The 26,753-nt window shown below is 43.4% G+C and overlaps 2 protein-coding genes and 1 long non-coding RNA gene across 12 annotated transcripts in view; 1 reads left to right on the forward strand and 2 right to left on the reverse strand.

Annotated features, from left to right (window-relative positions):
- Positions 1–11,303, reverse strand: part of PLEKHM3 (pleckstrin homology domain containing M3) — a 94,043-nt gene extending 82,740 nt beyond the window's left edge. For 4 of the 5 annotated variants that reach the window (XR_015773177.1, XR_015773176.1, XM_005519893.3 and 1 more), the window contains exons 1-2: positions 11,211–11,303; positions 1,623–2,479 (exon numbers count right to left, since the gene is read on the reverse strand). Coding sequence is in view for 3 of the 5 variants with exons in the window: in XM_005519893.3 (XP_005519950.2) it covers positions 1,623–2,280 (658 nt within the window). In the remaining 2 variants the exon portion in view is untranslated. Of the gene's footprint in view, positions 1–1,622; positions 2,480–3,436; positions 3,546–11,210 lie in introns of those variants that run through there. The other variant, XM_088059295.1, reaches the window with a different exon arrangement.
- Positions 10,686–25,585, forward strand: LOC106628047 (uncharacterized). Its single transcript, XR_015773178.1, has 3 exons — positions 10,686–10,815; positions 22,075–22,127; positions 25,450–25,585. It is a non-coding gene; the product is annotated as an uncharacterized LOC106628047 (long non-coding RNA).
- CARF (calcium responsive transcription factor) overlaps positions 23,486–26,753 on the reverse strand; it is a 36,676-nt gene continuing 33,408 nt past the window's right edge. For 3 of the 6 annotated variants that reach the window (XM_014249363.2, XM_088059296.1, XM_014249364.2), the window contains one exon: positions 23,486–26,679. The gene's annotated coding sequence lies outside the window, so the exon portion shown is untranslated. The remainder of the gene's footprint in view (positions 26,680–26,753) is intronic. The other 3 variants (XM_014249355.2, XM_014249357.2, XM_014249356.2) reach the window with 3 other exon arrangements.

Consider the following 26,753-nt stretch of genomic DNA (forward strand, 5'->3'; position numbering starts at 1 on the left):
ATTCTATGATTCAATAAAAGAGCAAGCAGCAAGAACAGATAAGCTCACAGTAATTGGTGTACTATGACGGTAAGGAAAAAAAAAAGTGAAGAGTTCCTCTATGCAGTAACTGGGACAGCTTTGGAGGACTGGGAGACCTCTGCAGGCTCCAGAGGGAAGTCCTTTACAGCAGTGAGGACTGACAGGAGTTGCTGAAGGTCCTCTCTGTATCTCACTTCATTCATTTAATTCATTAATTCTAATGCATTAATTTAATTTGGATTGAAACCCTGAAAAGGGATGTCTTCGAAGGATGCAACCACTATAACCCCTTTAACAACTGCAGCAGGTTTTATCCAACCTCCAAATACATTCTTCAATCTTTTCTGGAGAATAATTTGTAGCCACAGATACACATCTGCAAATCCTACTTTCTTGCTTTTGCGCTTCTCTTTTCAGCTCAGCTCACAGTAGCAGCAAACTCTTTGTGAGGCACTCTTGTAAACACAGAGGGAAGAAACAGCATGGCTACCTTGAAAAACCTGCACAGCAGCTGAACAGAACAGGTAAAGGAAACAGGTTTAAAAAGTATATTTTCAGAGCACAGAAGCTCTCCTTCCTCAAAGAAGGTATCCCAGCCTTCCAACATTCCATACAGAAAGGCTCTTGGAGGGCACACAGCAAGCACTGACAACCTGGAGAAGTGGGTCCATGGGAATTTCGTATCATAGATTAAGCTTAAAACACTAGGAGGGACACGTAGGGATCTTCAGTGGCTACATTTCAGCGGAGTTTCTGTGAGCATATGAAGTTTTTACATATCAAGTCAATGTGTAAGTTTTTACACAAGTCAGGAGATGCCCAAAATACAGCTGACGAAAACAAAGAGCTTTGTCTCCAGACTTGTGGGTGCATTTCTGCTCTGCATCCTTTCCAAAAGCAAGGATGTAGAACAGAGACCTCACTCTACAAGAAGCAATATATCCCCCTAAACAAAAATAACAGCAAGTATACTTGCCTTTGTCAACCCAGAACACCCTTCTTTGGGATACAGCAACTATATAACAATATAACACAATAACCTACATGTTTAGATTAATATTGACAAATTGAATGCTTTAATTTCTGTTAATTGTTTATGGACTGAAGAGTCATTATTTAAAGAAAGAGAGCAGACATCTTGGGCCTTACAGTAAAGCTCTGTACACCCTCTTGCTAATGGCAATACTTTCACTTTATGAAAAGTGCTTTTGTTTGCATTTGCCATTCTCCTAATAGCTTTAGCATTCAAAGCTTTTTTTAAGTCTGGGGAAATCATTCAAGGAAATGATCAGAAATACACAGCAAATAAATTATTTTTTCCTGAGTCAAACTGCATAAGAAGCAAAAAGTAAAACAAACTTTGTTTTTAAACCATAAAAAGAACAGAAATCAAGGTAAGTTTAAAAAATGATCCTTAAGCAGGCAAACACACAGAGACCACCTCAAAGACAAAAGAGCCATACTGATTTCTCTTCTTTTAAGAGAGATGTCACAGTTGGGTTTTGAGTGTGTTTTTTAACATCCAGCTCCTCTTTCAAGACAGATATTAAAACTAAATAGGAAACTCCTCATATAAACATAAACAAAGCACCAGCACAAACCTGTGTTTCCTTGGATGTCCTCTCCCTTGGTTAATGCCAAGTAGGAAAGCAAAGCACAGTTATTGTCCTGACCAGGTGCAGGTGGCTGCTGTAGGGAGGTGCCTGTGAAGACCACTCTCCAGTTTACATGGCTGATATCAGAGCGTGACCTGTTGTGCCCTGGTTTGAACATGGAGGCTTCCTCATTCTGCACCAGGATGTCATTCACTGAACGAGGCCTATCTCTCCGCCGCTGGCAGATCTTGAAAATATTAAAAGCTGTGGTCCCCCCTTCCCCTGCCCAAGCAACATTGTCAGCAGCTGTTCCTCTCTGCACCATGCGTTGCTCTTTGGCAGGGAACGCTGTCTGAGCTTTGGTTTCCAAGAGGCCATTTTTGCAGTGATCCCAGATGAGGCTACTTTTGGCTAAAGAGGCGACGTTCCTCAGGTTCCTGCTCTCTGTTATCTGATCAAATACCTCATGCCCAACCAGTTCAGGGACCTCCTGCACACCGTACACCTCAGAGGGCTGCACAATCTTTTCGAGCTTAGTATCAAAACTATTGAAAAAGTCTTCAGTCACTTCCAAGGCAGGGCTAATGTCATCCACTTCAAGAGCCTCCATATCCTGTGCTGCTGTGGGCTCAAGGCGTTGCGAGGCGTTAAGAAGATACCACATCAATGTGGAGTTAAGGACCTGCTTCACATCTGTCCCTGGCACACCATTAACTCAAACGTGGTGGGCAAACAGTCACTAGGCCCAACCCATAGTGGTAGAAGTAACCAACTCAATCTGTCTTTGGGGGGAAGATCTAACACTCACAGGCCAAGTGGGCTATGGTCCCTGTGTGAAACAAGTCCATAGTGATGAAGAGTACCTGTAAAGAAAAGCACAACATCACATCAGTAGGAGTTTATTCCCATAGATATCTAACCCATACATATTAAATATGTTTAATCACATCATTCCTTTCACAATAATCCCCTTCATTTAACTTTCTCCTTCAAGTGGCACCAATATTGCTGTGTATGAAGAAACCCTTCGTCGTTTCTGTTGTTCACTCTGTATGGACTCTGTATAATTCCTTTCTGAACTGAAAGAGCAAGATGAGGCACCAGATGACAGGAAACCAAAGTGATACCATTTGTTAACCAAGCTTTGGAAAGCTGCATTGATAGGTAGCCACCTAAGGAATGCTTCATAGAGCTTCTCTTAGGGTTCTAAGAAAAAGTTGATATACTACAGGGTCATAAAATAGGCTAACCAGCCTCAAATTGTTTGCCTTTTTGTCCAAGATTGCTTGAACTCACAATTTTATGGAAACCAACACGGGTTTTAAAGTGGCTACCTTGCCTACCTGTCTGTATAAACAGAACTGTGACACTTGCCAAATAAATAAATTCTATGAGGCTGCTGCAGCAAACTCCACACAGTTTCTTTCTAGAATATCACTGTAAACCTAAGTGAAACCATGTAGCAACCTAAGCCCCAGAGACAATGCATCCTAACAGCAAAACAGAATATACTATATCCTGCACTGTGCCAATCTGCAGATCTTTACTTCCAAACTGCTGACTAACTGGGCAAAATATAAGACCAGCAAGGAGCTTTAAGGCTAGAACTATTGATAGCTGTATCGATCACCTGAGCCTACACCTGTGAGGAGGAAGGAAAGGGAGTTTCTATTCCCTATGGTGGAGTAAGGGGATGTCCCACTGCTGACTCCTGCCACACCAAGTCTGCTGCTGTCTAACTTCTCAGTCTTGAAGCACCATCCACAGTGCTGCCTTGCTGAAGGGAAATGCACAGTAGGTATGTTTAAATTGGGATTAACTTGTCAAATGTCAGAGTTCTTGGGACTGGGAGACTGGGCATTTGTACTGGCAGGAGAACAGCAGTACCCAGAGCCTGTACATGCAGAACAGCTTAAAGTCAGAGTTTTGAACACATCAGCTCAAGTCCTAGAAGCAGCAAAGCTGCATTAGCTCAGAGCTCTGCCTAGATTAATACACTCTTAACAAAACTAATTAGCTGGGGTGGGCCTATAATTAGCAGCTCATTAGCTTGCAAATGCTGCTGAAGTGCTACCAGGACCCATGAAGATTTACACTAAGCAGGAAAAAACATCTATTAAACAGCATCAAAACCAATCAGATAATACTTCTATTTAAGGTGGGTTTTTTAAAATCCTGAACAGTCTATTAGACTGACTTCTATTAGGAAAGCTGCTTAAATAGGCACCCTTTACTATAGCAAGCCAGAGGGAGAGAGGAAGGTGGTCAACAAACCCCCAAGAAGGGAGCACAGAATTCTGTAGCACAAACCAATCTCCTCCACAATCCCCCAATGGCTTCCTCCTACCCCAGCTCCGGCTGTAGCCAGCCATGACACAGTTGTGCTCAAAAGCAGCAGCTCACCCTCCTAGTAGATCTGCAGCTCAGACTATGATGTCCACAAAGACACTCCAACTAAGTAACTTCCAATCACATACACAACTCTGGAACATCAAGCCTCTACACTGACATCTTTCTCTCCCCAACTTTTTGCAAGAATTCACTTTGCTAACCTCATAGTGAACCAGGGGAGGATCAGCTTCAATTATATTAATATAAAGACACTGAAGATAGAGACAAAACCACAAGCAGAGGGCTGAACAAAACACACCTGGTGTTACTTCAAATCAGAACAGTAAGGGAGCAGACTCTTTGCAAAGCTGTGAAACTGCACCAGTTGACAGCAGTGGGAAATTAAGTCATCCTGGGCACATCTGCATTGTCAACTTAATGCAGCGTGGAGTTTACTCTTGAAGCTCATTCCTGCCAGCAGCCCCAGAAGAGTGTCCTGCTCCCTGGTACCACAGAGCTTGGAAGCTCAAGGAACAGCCTAAGGGACATAATGTTGTGCAGCCTGTCCACTTTACATCCTTCTGTAGCATATTTTTACAGCAAGAATGGTATTTTGAAGTTGCAAATAGCCAAGAGGCATTCACTTGAACAAAACTAGCACTAACAGAATCACAGGCCTGCAGCGAAGGCTACAGCCTGGTCCATTCACTCTGCCTCATGGGGATTGGCAGAGATTGCAGCCTTTCACTCCCTCATGCAACTGGAGCAGCAATCACTCCAGAAGGGCTTGTGACATGCCACTGCAGCATTCTAGTGATAGCAGATACAATACTGGCCTGTTCTTTATTTTAAGCCACTAGGAAAGGTGGAAAGCAAGGGATAAAAATTGACACTTACATTTAACAAGTTCATTTTTAAATGACGGAGGCTTCAAGCAGCTCAACGTTTCTCTGGATCCTGTGAGACTGGAGCTATCCAGAACCACCCAGCCAAGTGTGGTGATGCCAAACTACAAACTGACCTCATCTCCAGTAGGATGCTGAATCACATGGTCATGAGAAGATGACAGGCCCCTGTATCACATGGTTCACAAACTGCAGCACTCATACCTTCCCAACTAGTCTGTTTGCCCAGCTCAATAAAGACGTGAAAGGTGGCATCAGTGGTGGCAGGCTCATCCTTTCCTACACCACCAAAAGAGTTGTGCCAGTAATTCCCACTAGCACCAGGATCCTGCAATTATATATCCTCCATAAATGCAATTAGGCACCTTCTGACAGTAGCACTCAACAAAAATTTAGTTCAGATGTCTGCATGGATTTGGTGCCAACTGAAAGCAAACTCTGACATGGCAGTAAATAGTTTCATCAGAATCTCCTCCAGGGGAGAAAGCAGTAAAAATCACTTCCTTAATGGGCGGGGTAAAAAAAAGGCAAACAATGGGATATGTTAAACTTCTTTTAAGTCACTATAAAATGCATTATGTATTGTTTCTTGAAACACCTTACATTTTCCAAAGACATTCAGTCTAAGGCAGTGAATATGAGAGGAAGAAAGAAGCATCAGCCCAAACTATTACAGACTGATGAAGCTATGGGCAACTATAAGCTTGGATTTGTGCTCATCTAGGCCCCTAGGAACTAAACTTAGTGAAAAAAAGGATGAAAGAATATGCTGCATTGTACTCAGCAAAAACTGCTGTACACAGGGATTGCAGCAGCTGAAAAACAGTTTCCTGTATATCTGCCCAGCATGAACATGCAGCTGTCAGATAATTAACGTGCACTTACAACATGAGTAGTCTTTACTATCACAAGTTTATAGTGGCCTCATCATTCACATGGCTAAGGTAAACAGCAAGGATTACTGGTCATAGCACATGAGACACTGAAGTTTAGTTTAGTAAAGATTACCTCCCTTGGAGAAGCCACATGGATTTAACTTGGGTAACAGCACAGTCTGACAGCAGAGAAAAATCATGAATGACAAACACCAAGGAATATACACCAGAAGAGATCATTTAGCTTCCTGATACATTTTCTGGATCCTCGTGGGTCACGGAAATTATCCAAGCATTGCATGGCAAAATTTAAAAAGCACAGAAAATGCTGTGAAGCAGAGGAGAAAAGAATAAAGGAAGAATAGGAGATCTCACACAACTTGATAAGCAATCTTGTTGGTTTTGGTGCTCAGGGGACTTGGTACCTCTATTCCAGGCAATAGAGATGCTTAACACAAGTGATAACAGATAGAGACTTCCCCTTTCCTCTTGTACTTGGAGAGAGAATTAGAAAGGAACTATTAATGATGTTCAAGAGGTAATGCATAAATTACAGGAGCTCTCAGTCAGTAGAAGGTAGCAAAAGACAGGTAAAATTAAAAGTCCCACAAGTCTCATTGATTCTTAATGACTCTTAGGCTCAAATTCCTGGCAAAGATTAGGGTTTCTTAGAATTTTATCTCAAGAGCACAAGAGGAGTTTTACAAGCTAGCTGTACTCAAACAAGAGAGCAGGGGTGCCTCAAGCACTGGGAAGCTTGCCCTATCCCGTTCTCAACACACTGGAACCTTCTGTGGAAACCAGCTGTGCTTATCTCACGCTGCATTACAACTGTGGGCTGAAACTCCAAAGCCGAGAAGGAAAACAGAGAGAGATTCTTTCAGTTGGGTAACAACTGGGTAGCAGAGCAAATTCAAGCAGCCTAGGGACTTTTATTTCTGCTATTCTGTAGGCCTGGATGACTACAGTCCAGTTTATGGGCTATGTGTTGTTCAGACAAACCTGGTCTGAACAACAGGTCATCTGAAGAAGAGGTGGATGCACTGTCCCTTTGAATAAAATCCACTGGAGCTGGCATAGCTAAGTACCTATTGAGCTCTTCTACCTGTCAGTCTGAGCAACCTCAGACTGTTACCTGAATGTCTTCCAGTGGTACCTGAAACAATCACAACCTACAGGTTTTGCTGCTACAAGGATTTCTGACCTGCTCTGTAAGTCACATCAGACAAGTATTGCCCTGAATCTGAACAGGACACACTTAGGTCAATGATAGCCCTTGACAACCAGGCTCTGCTGTGCAGAACCCCTGGAAAAAGCTATGAAGCTGATGACTCAGGTGCTACCTGATAGTTAAGAAGCTGAGCTGTCTTTATCAGGTGGGCACACCTGAGTGGATGGAAGAGGATGCACAGATGTGTCGCACACACAGCCTTCATCATTGCTCGTGAAGTTCTGCACAAAGTGCTTGTACAAGGAGGTGAAGAATCCTGCAAGAGTCCTGGCTCAAGACACTTCCTTCTGAGTGGTTATGACCCCCAGGCAATGCAGTGGCCAGCTCTCTGAGCAGCTGCTGAAGGCTGTACTCCTGCTTGCCTGTACTCATCTTGGAGAGGCAACTGATAAGGCGGAATTTCACAAGGAATAACTGTAGAGAGTGAGCATCAGCTGGGACACTGTCTCTGTGCAAACATCACATTCTCTTGGATCCTGGCTGTATTTCGTTCCCATGGCACAAGGCAAGCCTTTTCCCAAGTGATTCCAAAACCCCAGGTGACCTACTGGGTCATCAAGTGAGACAAAGCACATAAACTTGTTAAATTCACCATTTCAATGGCTGGAGGAAATTTACGGTGCCTTACAAAGAAGAGAAAACTACAAGAAACTTTTCATATACAGCGAACCACAGTTTCAAAAGGTTGCCATATGACAGTTAATGGTTGGTTCAACATCACCTGGGCAATTGCCCTTAGAACACATTTTTAAAACCTCTCTCCAAAAGGCCTCTTTCCTGGACAGACAAACTGAGAAATTAATTGCTTAAATTTTTCAGATTATCCCAATTTTAAAATGTCTCACAAAAATATATTTTGACTGATATTCCTGCACAAACCCACTGGCAATACTCAGGAAAAACTCACAAAAACTGGAGAAAGAGACTCCCTGGTCAGGAATGCTTGGCTACAGGGTCAAGAGAGGGTAGCTGAATGTAAGCATAACCATTTCCATGTTGCAAACCCACCTGTTTGCCAGTCTCATTGCCCTTAAGGATGAAATTAACTGCCAACATTTATCACTGAAGAAGAGCTCCCACATCCTGTCTGCTAGACCCAGGGAGAGGCAAACAGCAGGAACAGCTGCAATTAACTTGAGGCCTAATTACAGTCAAGCTAAAAGACAGTGGTGATATTTTCTACTCTACAGAAAACAAAACAAAAATAAACCACTGCAAAAAGATGAAGAAAGAAGTGAACCCAGGGAGGAAGAAGAATGCCATGTTCGGTGAGGGGAAGCAGACCCTTAGCAACGTCACATGAGTCTGGATCTGTGAAGCACGGATTTTCTTCAACTGCTGATCTCACCCAGTGCCTCTAACATCCATGCCAAGCATCTTCCCCATGTGGAGAGCTAAGAGATCACAGCTCCAGAACAGCTCATCCAGTGGTGAGCACACAGCAATGCACAATAAACACTGCTTACAGTATACATTACCTTTAATTTTAACTGTCATTTGTAAACAGTGATTAAAACACAAGAAACACTAAGCTGCAAAGAGCACAACAGCCTGCACTAGAACAAAGTGGGGCCAGAGGCTGAGGAGCACCCAGGAGTGTAGGAAGACAAACCACCAGAAGGATTTCTTTTCCAGAAACTGACTGCTGGACAGCTGTCCCAAGATCGTTATAGCTGACTCGTTTGCCTCGCAGCCATCTGACACACATCCCTCCTGTCTGGGGAGCACCACCAAGTAATGAAGGGCTGTGTCACTTCCTGGGGATAACCAACCATTTAAAATCTCAGCAGCTGGGCTGGGATGAAGGATGAAGGACTTTAACAAGGAAAGGAACAAAAAGCCAAGCAGACTGACCACAGGGGAGCAGCTGGTGGTGACACATAGCCCAGGCTGCAGCCAGCCAAATGCATCATGGGCACTTTCTTAGGTCACATGAGACTGGAGCCCAGACCACCCCCTCTGCATGCTGCCTGGTGGCTGCCTGACCTCGCAAAATCCACAGGGACAAAAAGAACAAAGCAGTGCAATAATTTGGCCCAAGACATGGATCTGTGATTTTAAACACACCTGTAGTCTCAAATAAAAACCTGAGAGAGTAAATTATTTCTGTGCTTACATTCCAGTTTTGTCCAAGTTGTATAACTGGGATTTTATATGCTGTCCTTGTCCACAAGAACACTGCCTGTTCTGTCAAGCACACAGACACCACAAAAGAAGCTTGTCGCCTCCTGAATTCAGCACAGAGTACAGAAATTGTCAAGGAACAGGGTATCCAAGAGGGGTAATACAAACTCCTCCAGTACAAGAGAAAGCATGATTGAACTAGACAAGCAGTAAACGACAAACAACATGACTCGGTCTAATACTTCTAATGGTATCTGCCTCTATGGAGCAGCTTCGCTCCTGCTAGGATGTGGAACAACTTGGTATATGTCAGGTGAATAAAACTTCTCTTAAAAAAAAGAAGAAACATTTCTACTTAATGCAAACTGAAATTTTTTAAGTATCTCCTCACTCCACATTTTCTAGGACTAGGTTGAAGAGGAAAGACAGTCAGTCCTTTAAATGTTTGACATTTTTTTTTTAAAGTTCAGAAATTAAAACATTTTCAATTTGCCCTTGTTGAGCTGCAAACAGAAGTAAAAAGCAAAGCTGGGAATAACAGCTTGCATTTCCCCAGAGGCCCAAAAGAAGATAAGAAACCATCTCCCACAAGAGAATGAACAAAACACAGGAGACCAATTCCCCCCTGAGGTCCCAGCACAGCTGTAAGAAACACACTTGATATCCAAATCTGTACTGTACAGGTTTCTGAGTAGTCCTGACCTGCAGCCGGAGCTAACTCCTCTCTCCAACTGTAGTACCTAAACAATCAGCTGGGACAGTACAAGCCATTCTACAGTGAGACCTGGATTTCCCAGAACTGTTAGTGGTTGTGTGCTGACATTGAGGAAAATACAATCACAAAAAAGCTTAATCACAACCTCATTTCAGACCTCCAACTAAGCTCTTCTCTTGTTTTTCAAACAGCCAGAACCCCAGTGCATTGTCACATAAGGCAGGAGAAGGAAAAGAAGCAATGATCCACATAATGCTTAAGTTCAACAACATACCACAGCAACCCAAATGCTCAGGTCCTGGCAGCCCTGCCACAACAGCTGACCCTGCGGGATGGCTGTAACCACAGGCACCACCACAGAGTTCCGTGACTACCCAGCACGGTCTTTTCCAAACTGAACTACATCTTCATTACAGAAAATCTTAGCAGAAACCCTGTAGAAATCTCAAAGCATCTGATGATATTGAAATGCTAACAATAATCTGACTTCAGTTGGATAAGGTCCTGCAGGAACAATGTACCTAGCTACTACAGTGCTCTGTTTCACATTTTAGATTTCTGATTTAACTCCCAAATTCATTAATTTTCAATAATTAAGACATTAAAGTGGCAAGATGAAAATTACAGTTGCTTAAAGTGTATGGGCATTAGACCAACTAAGATTCAGATGCCTTCTTATTCTTACTGCGAGTTTTTGTAGTCAAGTTAGTAGGGTATGCAGGGCTGAAAGTGAGATTTGTCTGTAAAGCTTTGCAGGATGAGGGCCATTTGTGCATATTTGCAGAACAGGTCAGGAGCAAGTCATGGTGCCCTACAAAAACTCGAGTAGGCTCGAGTTTCTTCCCTTACCTCACCTCGCACGGCCAGTGAGCCCACATTTCTGCTGATACTCCAGCCAGCACACATTCATTCCCACACAACACAGACTCTCCTGTCAGGCCTATTTGATTCCAGAACGTATAACTCCACTGGCTGTGTCTGGGTGCCTGCTCCTTAGAAGAAGCATTTTTACTGCAAGGTAAGAAGACCACGGCAATATGTCACGCTCTGGGCTATTGAAATAGAGAGGGGCGTCAGCACCCCGTGCCTACACATACTGGAGTCTGACTCGAGGAGCACCCAAATTCCTAGCGAGACCGTGAGCCGGGTGGGGAAAACGAGAGCGCGGGGCCTTTTTATGCAGAGGGGAACATGTCCTTGCAGATGAGCACATGACTACAGGCGTGTTCGTGCTGTAAATGCAAACGCGGCCGCGCCCGGGCCCTCGCCCACAGCCCCGCACGCTCGGGCGGGCAGGCAGCGCGGCGAAGGCTGCGGGAAGCCCAGCCCGGCCGCCCGCCCCGGAGGGGCCGGGGAGCCTCGCAGCCCCTCCGGCGCCGCCCCGCCCGCGGACCAAAGGGAGGATTTATTTACCTGCGGCCGGGCCGCGCTGTGCCCGCGCTCCGGGAGGGGCCCGCGCTGGCCCTGCCCGGCGGCCCCTCCTGCCGCCGCGTCCTGCCGCAAAGCCGTCCCGGCCGCCGCGGGAAACGGCTCCGCCGCACCAAGGTTCCTGCCGCCGCCAGCGCCCGCCGAGCGTGGGGGAAACCCGCCACTCTCACTTCCCTTAAAAATACAGAACTGGAAAAACCACAGGTTTTCCTATATAAACATCAAGGGTAAAGTTGCACCTTTCCAAGTTTAAAGCGGCCGAGATTCTCAGGGAGCTGGCGCTTGGCTTCAGGAGAGATGGGAAACGCAAAATCCTAGCGGGATTTTCACAGTCCCAAGTGCGAGATCGCTTACCTAGGCGCGAAGGCTGCAGGGAGCAGCAGCGTGGTGCATGAGTCCATAGTGCCACGGGGCAACAAAAAGAGCCCTAGCAGAACCTGTTACCCGTGGAAAACAAAGAGTTACAAGACAATTACAAATGGCTTGTTTCAGGTAACATGGCAACCCACACGGCGATACTGGTCCTGCAAAAATAACCTCACGGCAAGAAATAGCCGCGTCTGGATTAGGGGTGCACGTGGATTTTGATGTGCCGTGTACACAGACCACCTCTCACTAGCACCATGCACAGGTCCAAGCTCCTGGGCGCGGTGGTGTCTCGCTGGCTGTGCCGCAGGGGAGTTGGTGGTGCTGTGCTGAGCTGCAGAGATCGGGTTAGTGCTGAAGTGGAACCACAAGATGTGGTGCTGAATTGAATCCATCAAGTGGATTCACGATCCACAGCAAAAGGCAGGCGTTAGGTCAGCTTCCACCAGCTTTCATCTCCTCACATATCAACCATTTATGTATACTGTAAAACGCAACTGGCACAATTAACAAACTGGTATTTGAATGGGTTATCTCACTTCAGTGACAGCAAGAGTAAATGAGAGCCTTTGGCATATAAAATACCAGTTAATCTGGCTGAAAATTAATTAATCTCAGCCTTCAAAAATAACATATTACTAGACCACCATACATTCCAAGTCCTGCTCCCAAAGATGAATGATCCTTCACTGTTTTGTAAAGAAGGTAACAGTCAAAGATTGATCTTTTTTATTCCAATCCAGCTGTATCCACCTAGATCCCACAAAGGACAATGCAGTATCATTACCTGCCATGTTGTTTATCACTATCCAGCCTTTTCTCAAATGGTACTTAGACATCTCTTGGGCTCCTCAGAAGGAAAGAAACTCTCTAGGACTCCTGTGTCTGACAGTGTTTCAGAACTTTGCCTCTCTTCCAGGTACAAACTAAAAGTTTCTTTTCAGGCCCAACCAAATCGTACACAGGATGTGCTGGTCCACTACCTGTGGGGACACAGCTTTCAGGGGAGAAAAGCAGGTAGTGTGCACTGTAAAAAAAAAAACCAAAAAAAAAAACCAAAAAACAACTCTTCCTTGCTTCTGATTCCTCTAGTCGATTTCTCTAGTAGAGATTTTTCTTCCTGCAGTCTGTGTGCCAATGGAGACGGAAAAAACCACCCCAATTATCTACATTATGTTTCAAAGCTCCAGTCAAACACTCTCAGTTCTGAAGAAATAGGAACCTTTGAAATTTTTTTTTGTTTTTACTATATATATATATCTCAGAATGCAAGCTTCAGATTTTGCGATTTTCATTGTTTAAGAATATCATTGTCCCCCAACATGAAATTACAAGCTGTTTCCAATAAGATATACTGGTTAAAGACATAGTGGTGGCTGTTTATCAGAACCTTCCACACAGCTTGACTTCCAGCTTTGTCCTAGTTGCTCACCAGCCATCAGCACATGGCCTAACACTGAACTGTGCATGGAGCCATATGGTGGTTACATGTATGAGTAAAATAATTGTACATTATTTGTCCATATGACAAAGACACTGACCTGGGACACATGGATTCATCTTCCTTCTACTTGGAATGTGTCAAATGTCATTTTTCTCCTTAGTTTCAAGACTGTGTTCAAAGAGGGAAAAAATGCCTCTCTTTAGTTATACTAGAAACTTAGATGCTTTCCTTTTGGAAGAGTTTGCTGGACCAAGTGCTCCTTCAGTCTGAACATCGTCTATGAGTATTCCAGAATCATCTTTCAAAGACCAGATCATTGCACCATGTGTTCCTCAGTTTGGCTCCTGTTGACAAGAATCCAAACCTCCTTCTCAAACTGGGAAACTCAGCAACTCTCTGGGCACATCCTTTGCTGGCATAATGTGGAAAGAGCAATGCCCATTTATTTTGGCCATTGACTGACTTGACAGCTCATACCAGCTGAGCATTAGACCCACCAGTCTTCCACTGCCTCTGAAAAAGTGGCCTTTTTTCACACGTTTTAATTACTCACTCCCTACATAGAAGCTATTTCCTCACAGAAAGGCCCTTAACTGGAGCGTTCAGCACAAGATGAAGCCTTTCTGATAATAGTTGCTTGAGTTCATGTTTGTGAAAATAAATATCATCAGATGATTAAATTAAACACCACAGCCAGCCCAGCTATACACTATTTTCACTTATCATGCAGAAGAGGAGATCAAAGAGAAAGGCTCAGGTAGAATTATTCCAACTCTTCCAAGTTTGGCTGACAGCTACCCATTGAACACACTAATTAGCTTCCTGCTTGGGGTGTGCGGCTCAAAATTAACCCTCCCAAAATTGGCTGGTATAGCCATTTTCATGCTCTGTAATCAACTGCATGCAGAATCTCCTCTGTAAAGCAGCAGCTCTGCCTGATTCTGATTTTGGGGGCTATTGGGCCTCCGTCCTCTTAGAATTTTGTGTGGGCACAAAGAGAGCTGTGCCTGGGGAGCATGAGGAAAGGCTGGAGGCACCCCAGTCCTGCGGGGTTTCTGCTTCTCAGCTCTTCCCTCCCCTTCTGTGAGTAGCCATGCCCGTCTCTGCGCTCCTGCAGTGAGTAGCAGCACGGCTCTCACAAGCCCCCTGGCACGGGGGCTGCTTAAATAGGGAGATGGTTTCCCAAATGGAGTTTCGCCCAGTGCTTGCCTGCTTTGCCTCCTTGGGCCCTGAAGGGCAGGGGGAGAGGAGGAGAGCGAAGCAGTGGGCAGCGTAGTCTGTTCCCACTGCGAGCCCGCTGTCCTCCCGTGAGCACACACACCCACACAACCAGAAAGCTCTGCTATTCTTCTGCTAATGGGATTGGCACCGCTTAAAGCAGTCTGCGAGGGTATTGTCTGCAACCACAGCAAGAGAAACATTATTCAAAGGCTATTCAGGCCCCAAAAGAAGCGGCAGAGCAGAGTAATTATCGAAGACTCTCCATTAACGAGGGCATCTTTGCTCTTTGTCTGTGTTGGTTTAATAAGGGCCACTAATGGGGCCGGGGGAGGGGCTCACTAATGCTTCTAAACAAACCTCCTTCCCTTCCCCACCCCCGCACCGTGAGGAGAGCTGCCTTTATGGGCACTGACAGCCGGGCTGGGAGTTACCATATTGCAGAGTGACCTTCGGGAAAACTTAGTGTGAACCCAGCCGCATTCAGCTCCATCCCCACCGAGCTGCTTGGAGCATCGTTTGGGTAGCTGTTCTCTTTTTAGCCTTTCCATGTTTCCCGATGCTCGCCAGACCCTTTTGTAGACCCCCTGCCCGACCTCTCTCATGTCATCTTGTGACCCTTCATGGCTGGACACGACGGCACTGAGTGGCAGTAATGAGGGACGACAGTGCAGATTAAGTTCTCGCAGCAGAACCTGGGGCTGCTGTCCATTATCCAGCAGCTGTGACTGGGAGATGCTGCTGGGAATGCACGACTGGAGCAGCCTCCCCTTCCCACACTGCCAGAGACGGCGGGCTGGCTTTTAGCATGGACCAATGTCTCCCACCTTCTGGCTGTGGGCAGTTCTCTGGTGATGAAGAGAAGGACTGAGGCAAAAACAAGCATGAACATCGATCCCAGCATTCTTCAGAGCCACTTTTGGGAGCATGCAGCTAAAATTCTTCTGAGAGCTCTGAAAAACTGTCCCCATCTTCAACCACCAGCTGTAAGGGGCCAGCCAGTTTTTGAGGCAATTTGAAATATTACAGGGTCAGCTGCATGCTGGTCACTGAAATGGTGAATTGGGGCCAAGAGATCTCAGAAGGTCTCTGCAAAAAACAGCATTGAAAGAGAGAACTGCAATGGTACACACAGATAAGAATATTGAACAATACAGCCTGTTCCAAGGTGTTGTGGATACAAGGTTGAGAACTTCTAGATTAATTTTTAACCAGTGAGGAATCTCAAGAACAATAAAAGGAAATTATTCCCCCACTACCTGGGAAGATCTTTTACTGAAGCCAAGCTATGGACGCTGTACTACTCTATCTCACCTTCAATTAGATGGTTGTACTGTACAACCAGTCCATGGACTGCAGAGACAAAGCACTGCCTTTGTGCCTGTAGGCATGAAGAGTTCCTTTAGCACTCTTGGGAACCTCACAGCTGGGCCTCTTTTGTTATGGTAAATTATTTCATTCAGCTGAGGTATGGAATGACAAAATTCTCTGCACAGGCAGTCCTGTCCACTTAGGCAAATATCCTGGTGCTAAAGGCTTATCACAAACAGAGGAAGAAAGATATGTGGGGACAGACTCCTCACTTAAACCACATGACTCTGGTTTGAAGAAACAGCCTCCACAAAGGAGTTTACTCTTGTTTCCTCAGGGCTTGGTAGTTTTGAAATTTTCAAGATTTTGGCCTTTTCAACATTTCACCAGTAACTGTATCTCTTCTAACAAAAGAAACTTCTTGGAGGTGCTCTGAACACCATCTCTATAGGATCAAAACATCTCAGAACAATCTTGAAAGTCAAAGAAAGAACAATCGCCCTTTACACACAGAGAGCTAAGCCTCGGTGAAATTGAATAATACCTGAGGTCATCTTACCATGGCAGAGCTAGGAAGTCGATACAGTTCTTTCTCCAGAATCTTATTGCAGTGTATGAAGATCACTGGTATTCCTTCACCCTCTTTTGAATCACATTTCAGGATCATACTCCTGATACAGAAAATCCATCCTGTTTTCAGCATTTCATTATTCATGTTAATCAGTTTCTGTTTAGATTATTTCTTCTTCTTCTTAAAAGAATAATCATTAAACATACATAAAGCAATGATTACTAGTAGCACAGGACCTGACCTCTAGCATGAGTTTTGCTTTATAAGTGTCTTTAGCACTTTAGTGTCTGTTCCACTAACAGATAATACTGCCAGCTTTGTTGCAAATAAAGACAATATTTGAACAAAAACAAAGCAGTGACTCAGAGGGAAGAATTGAAATCTCATTGATATCCAAAGCAAGGGGAAATTAACAGAAAGGTGAAAAAAAATTGGTTGGTTTACAGCTTAGGAGATATAGATACCACAAAAAAGTAATTGCAGCATGTAAAGAAGGGATGGTCAAGGCAGTGGTTTGTCATGAGAAGGGAAGTCTTGAGACCCTGCATGAAAGAAATCTCAGTGAGCACCTCGTGAATGGCAGGCTGAAATGACATGGTCCTTTAGAAAGTAGGAGAGCTCACAGTATCTTATCTCCTAGTGACAGAGATAGGATAGGCAGTGAGAGACTGTGGAACTTTAGCCAGACTAGGACAACTGAAGGTGAGGCATCAGGTACAAAAGAGATGGAAACTCAGCAAGTAAGGTCTTGGAAGCAAAGCTTCGGTCTAAGAGCCACCATCTTGTCTGCAAATCTTTGTCCAATTTATTCTCCTCCAGATCTAGTTCCTGTAGTGAGCAGAGAATGATTACATCAGATCTCATCAAGCCAGTTCTATTTAGACTTGCTCATTAACACCTATAGTTTAGTACAGAGATATTCTCTCACCACCCTCCCCCTTTATTTATTTATATTATTATTAATAATTCTACTGGCATTTGAAGCGAACACACAATGAGCGTAAGTGGATTTCTCCAGGTTGTTTTATTTCACTCTACTGCTGTTATCCTGTTCCACTTTAAATAAAATATCTAACCGAGAACTGATTTTAATCCTACTAAAACAATGAAAAGGCCTTCATTGGCTGTATAGTTTTGGATTGTGCCCCGAATTGTGTTTGATCTCATTTAATGTAGACTTGACCCATTTATTCAATTGCACCTGTGTCTTGAAACCCAGGGGAAACTGAACTGGAGTGAGAAGAAGTATGCATTTCCAGAAAATCCTTTGTGTATGTTTGCAAGGAGAAGACATTATATGGGACAGGAAGCAGCTATTAATCTCTGCAAGTGCCATCCTGGTTTAGTTCAATGCAACTTCCCTGCTTTGTCTCTGTATCCTTAGAACTCTTATTTCTCTACTAAACAGGTCTTGTTCTGCCAGCTTAGCAAAATCCTGTCCCTCTAATGCCCTCAACTGGTGTTTCCTGCACCTCCTTTTCATTCCTGTAGGCCATTCTCCAGGATAACAGGAGTGATACAGAGAAGCACTCACTCACTCAGCAGCCTGGTAAATCAAGGGTCCACTAGAATAGGGGGGACAGTAGCAACTGTGTGACATTTTTGCCTGCCCATGTAGCCCCATTTGGAAAGGTTTACAGGCAGGAATGTCAGATTAGGGTGGTGACTTTCTTCCTTTACTCTGGTATGCCATGGGCTTCCTGTGTGAGTTTAAGCAAGCTGCTTTAGCCTCCACATCTCCATTTCCCTGTCCAGAAAGGGGAATGCTGCTGCAAGGGTACATTTGAGAACACTTAAACTCTACACTGATAGGGACTGAGAAATCAAGTTTTTATGAACTCCTGTCCTGACCAGGAGTGACTTCTGTGTTCCTGAACCATGTTTGGCCTCCCCATCTTATGGGGGTATAGGCAGCCTTAAGGGATACAGCTGAATGTTCAGTACTCTTTGTTTCATGACATGTCTTCTGCTCTGCTCTACCTGCCTATGAACTCTCCCTGCCTGCCTTTGCTCCAAGCCCATCTCTCTCTCCTTGTCCTGACCCCACCCAGTGTCTTGGCCTTTTGTGGCCTATTTTGGTGCAGCCCATGGTTTTTCCAGTTTCCCAGTCATGGGCACTGACCTTATTCTGGTGTCAGGACATTGCTCACTCGTCCTGTGAGGCATTTAATACAGCAGAAGAGAGGAACATCTATACCATGGGAGGCAGCTCAGTGCAGCAACTCCCCTATTCAGCACCAATCCTGCCAGCTTTGGGACTGGGAGGAACACTGACACCTCAGTGCTGTGCAACACTTCACTCACCTACCTGTGGGGCCCTGTGAGCAGCCATCCTGTACCCAGAGCTTGAGCCAGTCCCTCTGCATAGCAGCACAACCATCTGGAGCCTCCAGCCAATTCAGGGATGTCTCACAAGACAATGCTTGCATTCAGTGTGAACAGAGCCTATATGAGCTCCTTGCTGGGATGCAAATGCTGTGGGTAGGAAATACTGAAGCTGGAGTGAGATGAGTGAACAGATGTTACACAGCAATATCTTCCACCCCAATCCCCTAGGAAAGGTTTGGATAGACAGCCCTGACCCAGACCCCATCTAAAAGAAGTCTGAGATGCCAAAGCTTTCACAAATAATCTGTTGACTCTACCTTAAAAAAAAGTTTACAACTGACCGCTTATAATTGTTGCTGCTAGCAAGTTGTTTTTATTTTCTCCTATGAAGTTACAGCCAGACATTCAGAGTCTGCCTCTATATTTCTCTACAGTGACTCTTCACCTTAATGCTAATTTAATTAGCAAGTAGCAAAGCAGGGAACTCTTGCAGATGTTTTTGCCTTTCAGGTGCAGCTGCAGTTCCATGGAAGCTAGAGCAGTCTCAGGGCTCTTTTTCTCTCTGGTATAAGGACTAGAGCTCTCAAGACCATAAATATGGCCCACAGGTATAATTTCCCCATAGCTACAACTGCTATATAAATACTATCCTGAGAACTAAAATCCTCTTTACTCCATCTATCCATCATGGTACTCATGTTCAAAGTACATCTAAGAATATGGACAGCCTCAATAGTATGTGTTATAATAGTCTCAGCCTTTTTCATTTTAACTTTTAAATCTAGGGCAGAAATAAAAAGAAGGGGAAAAGGCTGATAGAATTAACAGGGAATCCAAGTAAATAAAAATATGTGTTGGTGTTCATGCAGGTGAACCTCTTATGTGGTAAAGGAACATAAGTTTGCCTTGGGCAGAGGAGTCTCTACAGTGTCACCTATAGGAGAGTAACAGTTTTTAGTATTTACTGCATCCTGTAAGAGTAAAGCCCAAGCAACCAGGCTTTAGACAACTGTGTCACAAGATACCAAGGAGAAAGGCTTAGGCACTCTGAGTGTACCTTGAAGAGGGCTGAAGTATCTTCTATTCCAGAAATCAGTCTCAGCTGTAAATCAAAACTGCAGTACTTAAGCATAGGTATCTACGAAGTCAATGCCATTGGCAATGCCTTCCCATCTTCAGCCCTTTGCAAGAGCCTCCTTGTCTGGCTTCTTTAACAGGATCTGTATCCACCAGGACAGCATGTTTCTGGCAGTAACATGCCACTGAAATACCGTGACTTGCATTTGAGTGATTATTTTGTGTCATATCTCATATCCACCTGTCTATATGGACCTTCCTATCCAATATATTACATTTTCCCCACCATGGCTACTCTACTGGAGCACATGGCCAAGCATCATTGCCCTCTCCTGGGCAGAGCTGCCCCAGCACAAACGCCAAGCCCGGCTTGCCAAAGCTCTGCGCAGCAAGGTTGCTTTGCCTCAGGCACTGGAGCAGTATGATTGTCGATTTGCTCTTACCCTGACACCTAAAGTAACCTCACCGAGCATTACAGTGACAGCTGAGCTTCTTCTGAAGGAGTAAAGATTTGCTGAAATATAACTAAACAGATTAGAGGTGGTGCTCACTAGGATTAGAGGTCCACATGACAAGAACTCTGAATGATGAAATGGGTGTAATGTAAATTAAAATTTGTTCTGATTATGGAAAGTTATCTTAGCTAATGTATTTAAGCTAGGCTAGTTCAAGTGTGGCTGCATTTCAGCCTCCAAAGACCCTGAATTCTGGTTGCTAATATGCTATCAACTGCACTGTTACAGATCCCTAGTGAAGAATGAGGAAATGGCAAAAGAGTCAGTCAATATGTTTCATGATGTTATCTTGTGTTTTCAAGCCTCCTTCTGAGTGCTTTGGAGAATTTTGCTTGGACTACTACTTTGTGTATGTATATACACACACATAGTAACATGAGTGCTCCTGGTGTCACACTTCCCGTGTATTCATAGGGATATGAGAGACAATTTATTTCCTCAGAGGCAATTGGGAAGATAAATCCAGTCAAAACAGCAAGGTGCTCAGATATAGAAGAAACTGCAGCTACAGCATTTAATTATCTGAGTGTCTCTGAAAGCCATGTGTAATTTCCTAACCAGATACATTCAGCCCTTCTATTTTGCCAGTGATGGAAAAAGGTGCATTATAGTCATCAATAGCACTTTACTTTCCATCTGTGTTTCCTCAAGAATTGTGCAAGGTATCATGATTCATTCTGACTGCTCAAGACATGAGCTCCCTCTAGCATCCAAAAGGATTAATGCAGTTGGTACCTTTGTCATCCTAAAGGGAAAGAGAGCAAATATAAGGAAATTTCAGTAAGATGAAGGAAGTCTGACCATTTTCTTCTTTTTTGACAAAAAACCCAAAACCAACCAACCACAAAACAAAAACACAAACCAAAATCCTCTGAGCTAGCTACATGCACATAGCTAAACACTGTCACCCTAAGAATGATGCAGCAAACACACAGGACAGGCAAATGCAAGATCTTAGTTTACATCCAATCCATGAAATACAGGTACAGATTGTCCAAGTCCACTCTGGTTATCAGCTTTCTCAGGAGGCCAATATAAACTGGCAAGATGATGGTTCTGGCTTTGAAGATCTGCTCATTGTTCAGACAAGCATTGTCACCAGAAAAGAAATATGAACCAAGAATGAATGTGAATATGATCCAAGAGTGAACTTGGATAATAAGCAGGTGAAATAATCCTTTAGAGTACCTCAGACAACAATACTCAAGTTGGGCATTTAGAGATTCTCTAGTCTTTCCTTCTCTTTTATAGCATTTGGGAGCAAAACAGGATTGCTTCAGTGGTGTTAGCACTCCCCTACCCCAGGAGTACCTAAATGGTGTTACTTGAGTAAATCATGTGAGTGAGAACTGCATCGATGGGCTACAGTTTAAATCTTCCAGACTGTGTTGGCATGTTTCCCTTCCCAGACCCAGGGAAAAAAGAAGACATGTAGCTAACATCTTTTTTGGTGGCATTTGAGAGTGGTTTTAGAGGTGACAAGCAGAAACATGCTAAAGCCTCTATGTCTCTGCTCCATTGACTACGGTATTTCTGTCGTGCCTGGGGCCCAGGAAGCCTCTCTCTATGGCACAGCAATTCTCTCAAAGCACAGAGAGCAAAGAATGTCAGAGTGAGGCAAAACTCCTGAAAAGATAGGAGAGTTCAAACGGATTTACTGCTACACACAGTTGCTGGCCAAAATTGCAAGCCAAACCAGTACATAGAAGCAACACCAACCTTTACACCAGTGCTCAGTAGTTCAGAGAGCTCCTTCTCCCATGTCCAAGAAAGTCACAATTCTGTAGTCCAGAGAGACACTGCAGATTTCAGTTGTTTGTGACATTCCCAATGACTCTGCACTAGTGTCTGCTGTCCTGTCTTTGACATCCAAATCTTGTCCTTCATATACATCACATGCCCATCAGTGCTACCAATATTCAATAAAGGTCAAGCACCTAATTGAACTCCCTATGAGGCTTCAGTTTTGAAGAGGCTGTTAACATAAGAAGAATCTGTCTCTCTGTTAAATCCAAACAGGTCCAGTCTTGCTGGGAGGATCACAGACTTCATTCCACGTTGCAAGTTCCAGAGTAAGTAGCACTGAAGGTCCAGGAACCTCTCCTTCTCCCTTCATACAGCATCTGAGATGCTTTAACTTCACACACTCATGTTGTGGCCAGAGAGTCCCAGTGACCCATACACAAAACAGATCTGCTGTGTCTTTTCTTAGGAAAAGAACAGCATTGTGCCGAGCACCCTCTGCCATACCTCCCTACTGCCAGGGCAGGGAGAAAAGGCACAAAGGGTGAAGTCCAGGGAAATCAGCTGATGTGGAAAACCAGGTCAGGCCAGGCTGAGATAACCACATATCTATCAGTGTTGATGCTCCAGAATAACCTGTTGGCCTAACTGGCATCATCCCTCCCAAAGTCAAGGGCTAGGGAATGGATAGCCTGGGATAGAACATATTCCTTCCAAACAATCTGAAGGAGGAATGGGAAAGTATTCTCTTGCTTCCAATGCTACAGAAGTAGCTGAATGACTTAGTGGAGTTCAACCAGATGCTATCACCAAGCTCCTACCTCTGCTTTCTCTTGCAGTGCTGCTCATTAATTCCCCTAGAAATCTTTTGGTCTAACATGGTAACACCAGAAGAAAAACATCCATCTTCTATTTCATTCCTTGTTCTCTCATCTGCTGGATGTAAGGATGGTGACTGTGTCCCCTGCCCACACCCAATAACTCTGCAACCATTGTTTTCCAAACAGCAGAACTTTCGGGTTATCTCTTCTGCTTAATCCTGGAGATGACAAAAAGTACACAGCAGGGCACAGACCTTCCAAGGAAAGAGTGGGCCCTAAATGATTATTGTCAGTTATGTACTGCCACTCAAAACAAACAAAAAATTGATAAAAGCCAGCAGAAGTAGTTTTGGATGCCCTATTCTGTGCTAATTCTCTGTTGACTGACACTGCTTCTCCCTGTATAAGTAATAAGGTTATAAATGTGGATCAGAACATCAAGATGTGCATTAGCAATGACAACAAACCATCACAAAAAAAATTTGCCTGCTTTCCTTATATAATATATTAAAATATCAGCTCACATAAATATAGGTAGAAAATTTAAAAATAAAACTAACTAAAAATTCCAAAAGAAAGGTATTTTTTGTCCTAGTGCTTTAAGGCATTATGAGCACTCCTTTCTGGCACATGTCTTCTGAAAATTATCAAGAATATTCAACTTCTATTATTTGTTAGCAAATATATGGCATATCATATCTTGCCTTGAAGTACTTGGGTCTTATGCTCTAAGTATTAACAACTAACTTATTTTAACTTACTCTGTGTAAGAGATCAGATAAAACAGACCCTGCAATAGATATACACAGGAATGAACACCAAGTAAAAGCCTGACAAAATCAACAGAAACCAAAACCACCACAGACTGGCATTTTACAAAGTGCTTTATTTCCCAGTTCTTTCTGCAATGGCTCATAAACATTATTTTTGTTTGCAAGATCAGAATAAACATCAGTGTCCCACCAAAAGTATTAGCCTGTAGTTAACCTCTGAAAGATCTTACCTTACTAATGTTAATTATGCTGGCTGACTTTATGGTACATTTTGTTACCACACCTGTTCTCAGTGAAACTTTTCCATTTTTGCAGTTATTAGCTAATCTCACTAGCAATCTCTCATTTTGCAAAGGAGTTCAGAAGTCTGAAATAAGAGGAATGAAGATACTTCTGTTCATAGATTAAATTAGATTAATGAAAACATTTCACTATGAAAACATCAATCTTTACAATTGCAACTGATGAACCCTAGGTCAGCTCCTGAAGATGCTAAATTTGGTTCTAGCGTAGTCTGCCTTTTTTTTTTTTTAAAGATGTCAAACTCACTTTGCCTGATCGAAGGAAAAATCACAAGTTTATGGAATACCTTTTTGGTATTTTTTGGTAGCTATGGAACACAGATAATCATGGACTTTTCCAGAGCAGCTGGTGCCTAAATGCAAAATGAAGAATTCTTTCCCCTTTTATAAAACTTCAAAGGAAAAGAGAACTGCCATATGTATTACTTCTATGGCCCTGAAAAGGCCAGAAAAGCTTAACAAATAAATTATACAGCAAATAAACAGTAAGACAATAATCAATAGTGAGCAATATCTTTGGAAGAAAATACTTGAAGTTACAGTGACAGTGCAATTCTTTCCAAAGCTCATCTAATTCATTATCAAAGAAGTCCTTTTCATCCAACTGTTCACAAACAGTTTTATGGACAGATAATTCACCATGTTCCCTTTAACAGAAACTCTTCCCTTTATAGTGAAATGTGAAGAGAGAGGACAAAAAAATGAAGATTAATTTAGCTAATGTTAGGAAGCTATCCATCAAGTTTGTATTCCAGTGCTCCCATTATAAACCAGTAAGTGTGTCATGTCACCTAGTACCCCGCCTAGATACCCTTGGTGTCCAGTGCCAGGTATTTTCCAAAGGTGGTGTAAGAACATACATATAAAACTTATCCTCTAAAGGAAGTTCCCTTCTTATTCTTATTACTTATTATTTTACTTATTACTTTACTATTACTTATTATTCTTATTACTTTTATTAGTTTTCTAAATAACCTCTGAAAAGCACAAGAGTATAAATCCCATTCCCAAACTCTGCTTATTTCTTTGCCCAAAGTTAACAGCACTTTCACTGAAGATGCCACTCACCACAAACTTTGCCCCATTCTGAAGCACTGCTAGACATAACACTGGGAAGATGCCACACCCTTAACACCTGTAAGAACAGCTTTACCAAAGTAAATAATGCTGCAGCATCGTCTCCTCAGAATGCCTCTCCCATGCTCCAACCTGTAAAAATATGGCTGGTATTATTTTCCAGCTGAAATGTAATGGATTAGACATGTTCCTGAGTTAATTCGCCACTTAGATCTACTCTAGTGAAGAGGTGAGTACACTGAACTTGAAAGGCCTAACCAGAATACATCCAGAAATGTAATTCCTGATTCAGACAAGGTACACTACTTTCTTCACATAGAATGAATCCTTAAAAATTAAAATTTGATTACTTAAAAATTAAAGGCAATAATGACTTGCAGTGATCAAACAGAAATCAGGACTTTCCACCATAACTGGCATCCAGATGTAAATTTCAATATTTGAATCAATATGAGGAAAGCTAATTTAATTTATTGCCAATTAAAATAGATTAAATCACTAAGAAACAAAAGCAAATTAAAATATCACATTCCATTCTGTTGCCCTCTTTTACACTTTGAACCCCCAACTTCTCTGTCTCCCCTTGTCCAAGGCAGCACAGGGCAAAGTGGAACATGGGTGTTGCAGTCAGTCTGTAACAGCTTCTTTCTGTCACTCCATCATGGGCTCTCTCCACAGGCTGCAGTCCTTCAGCAGAAGCCTGTTCTGCCATGGCTCCTCTCCACAGACTGCAGTTCCTTCAGAAAAATCTGCACCTGCTCTGGCATGTGATCCTCTGTGGTCTGAATTTCCAGCACCAGAAGCAATTCCTCCCTCTTCTTCTCTGACTTGGGTGCTCAGAGAACTGTTTCACCTTCTTCCTCACTCCTCTCTGCCATGCAGCATTTTGCCCTTTCTTACAGACACTGCCACAGAGGTGCCCCAGCTTCACCGATGTGCTCAGCTGTGTCCCATGGCGGGGCTGTTGCTGAGCTCTCTGGAACCAGCTGTGTCCTGCACAGGACAACCCACACCAGGGCACCTGAACTCAATACAGAACCACAAATTAAAAGCTGAACATTAAAAACTTTTTGGCTGTCTCCTGTGCTCTCTTTCAACTTGTGCCCAAAGGGTCATTTGTGAGGACACAGTGGGGCAGACCCACAGACTGATCTGGATTCACAGCAATAACTCTGTACTGATAACATGCTGGTACACAAAGGGCAAGACACTGCTGTCATCAGCACAGTTCTGTGATTGTGCTGGCCTGTGTGGAGATGCAGGTGCAGGAGCAGAACCTGTGGTAGGTAATTCCTCTGAGGACTTCTAGAGTGAAGGGGGCAGTGGAGCCCACCCCAGTATTTCCCACTCCTTAAGCAAAATGCAATGATATCTTACATTTCAGTCATGTAAGAAATCAAAGTCCAGTACAATAAAGCAAAGAGAAAACCCTAAAACATGGGAAACTGAGGATGGAGAAGTTTTTTTAAAGTGAGAAATTTGTTTCTGTGCTGCTCTGGGTATGAGAAAGAGGCAACAGGAGAAAGGCAGAAAAGTAGAAAACGAGAATATGTTAAAACGATTGTCCCACTCCCAAAAAACAATGAGTACAGTGGTAGGAGACAATAAAAAATATGGCTAGGCCAGTGAGAGGTAATTTTATGGCTTCTATTATGTACAAAGTTAGACATGCACTAGCACCTGACACGAAAAACATGTACACGCACCAAATTATTGTGAGGATATTGATTTTAAACTGGTAAAGCCCTCTTTCCACAGATCATCTGTTCTCAGTAGAAATAAGGTCAAGAAGGTTCCCACTTCCTCCATCTCCGATGTACAGAACACCTCAGATGCGATAACAGCTTTGTCAACAGCCAAAAACATGGAGTTATCAGACCAGTTTACATTCAGAAGATAATTAGTCCACTGAAGATAAAAGCAAAATACACAGTTACCATTCTAGCTTTTATTAGATGTGAGCTCAAAGCATAAGCAGCAAC

The sequence above is a fragment of the Pseudopodoces humilis genome, chromosome 8 (assembly GCF_049639895.1).
Source record: "Pseudopodoces humilis isolate 2021_Gansu_Grassland_sample_001 chromosome 8, ASM4963989v1, whole genome shotgun sequence".
NCBI classification, from domain to species: Eukaryota; Metazoa; Chordata; class Aves; order Passeriformes; family Paridae; genus Pseudopodoces; species Pseudopodoces humilis.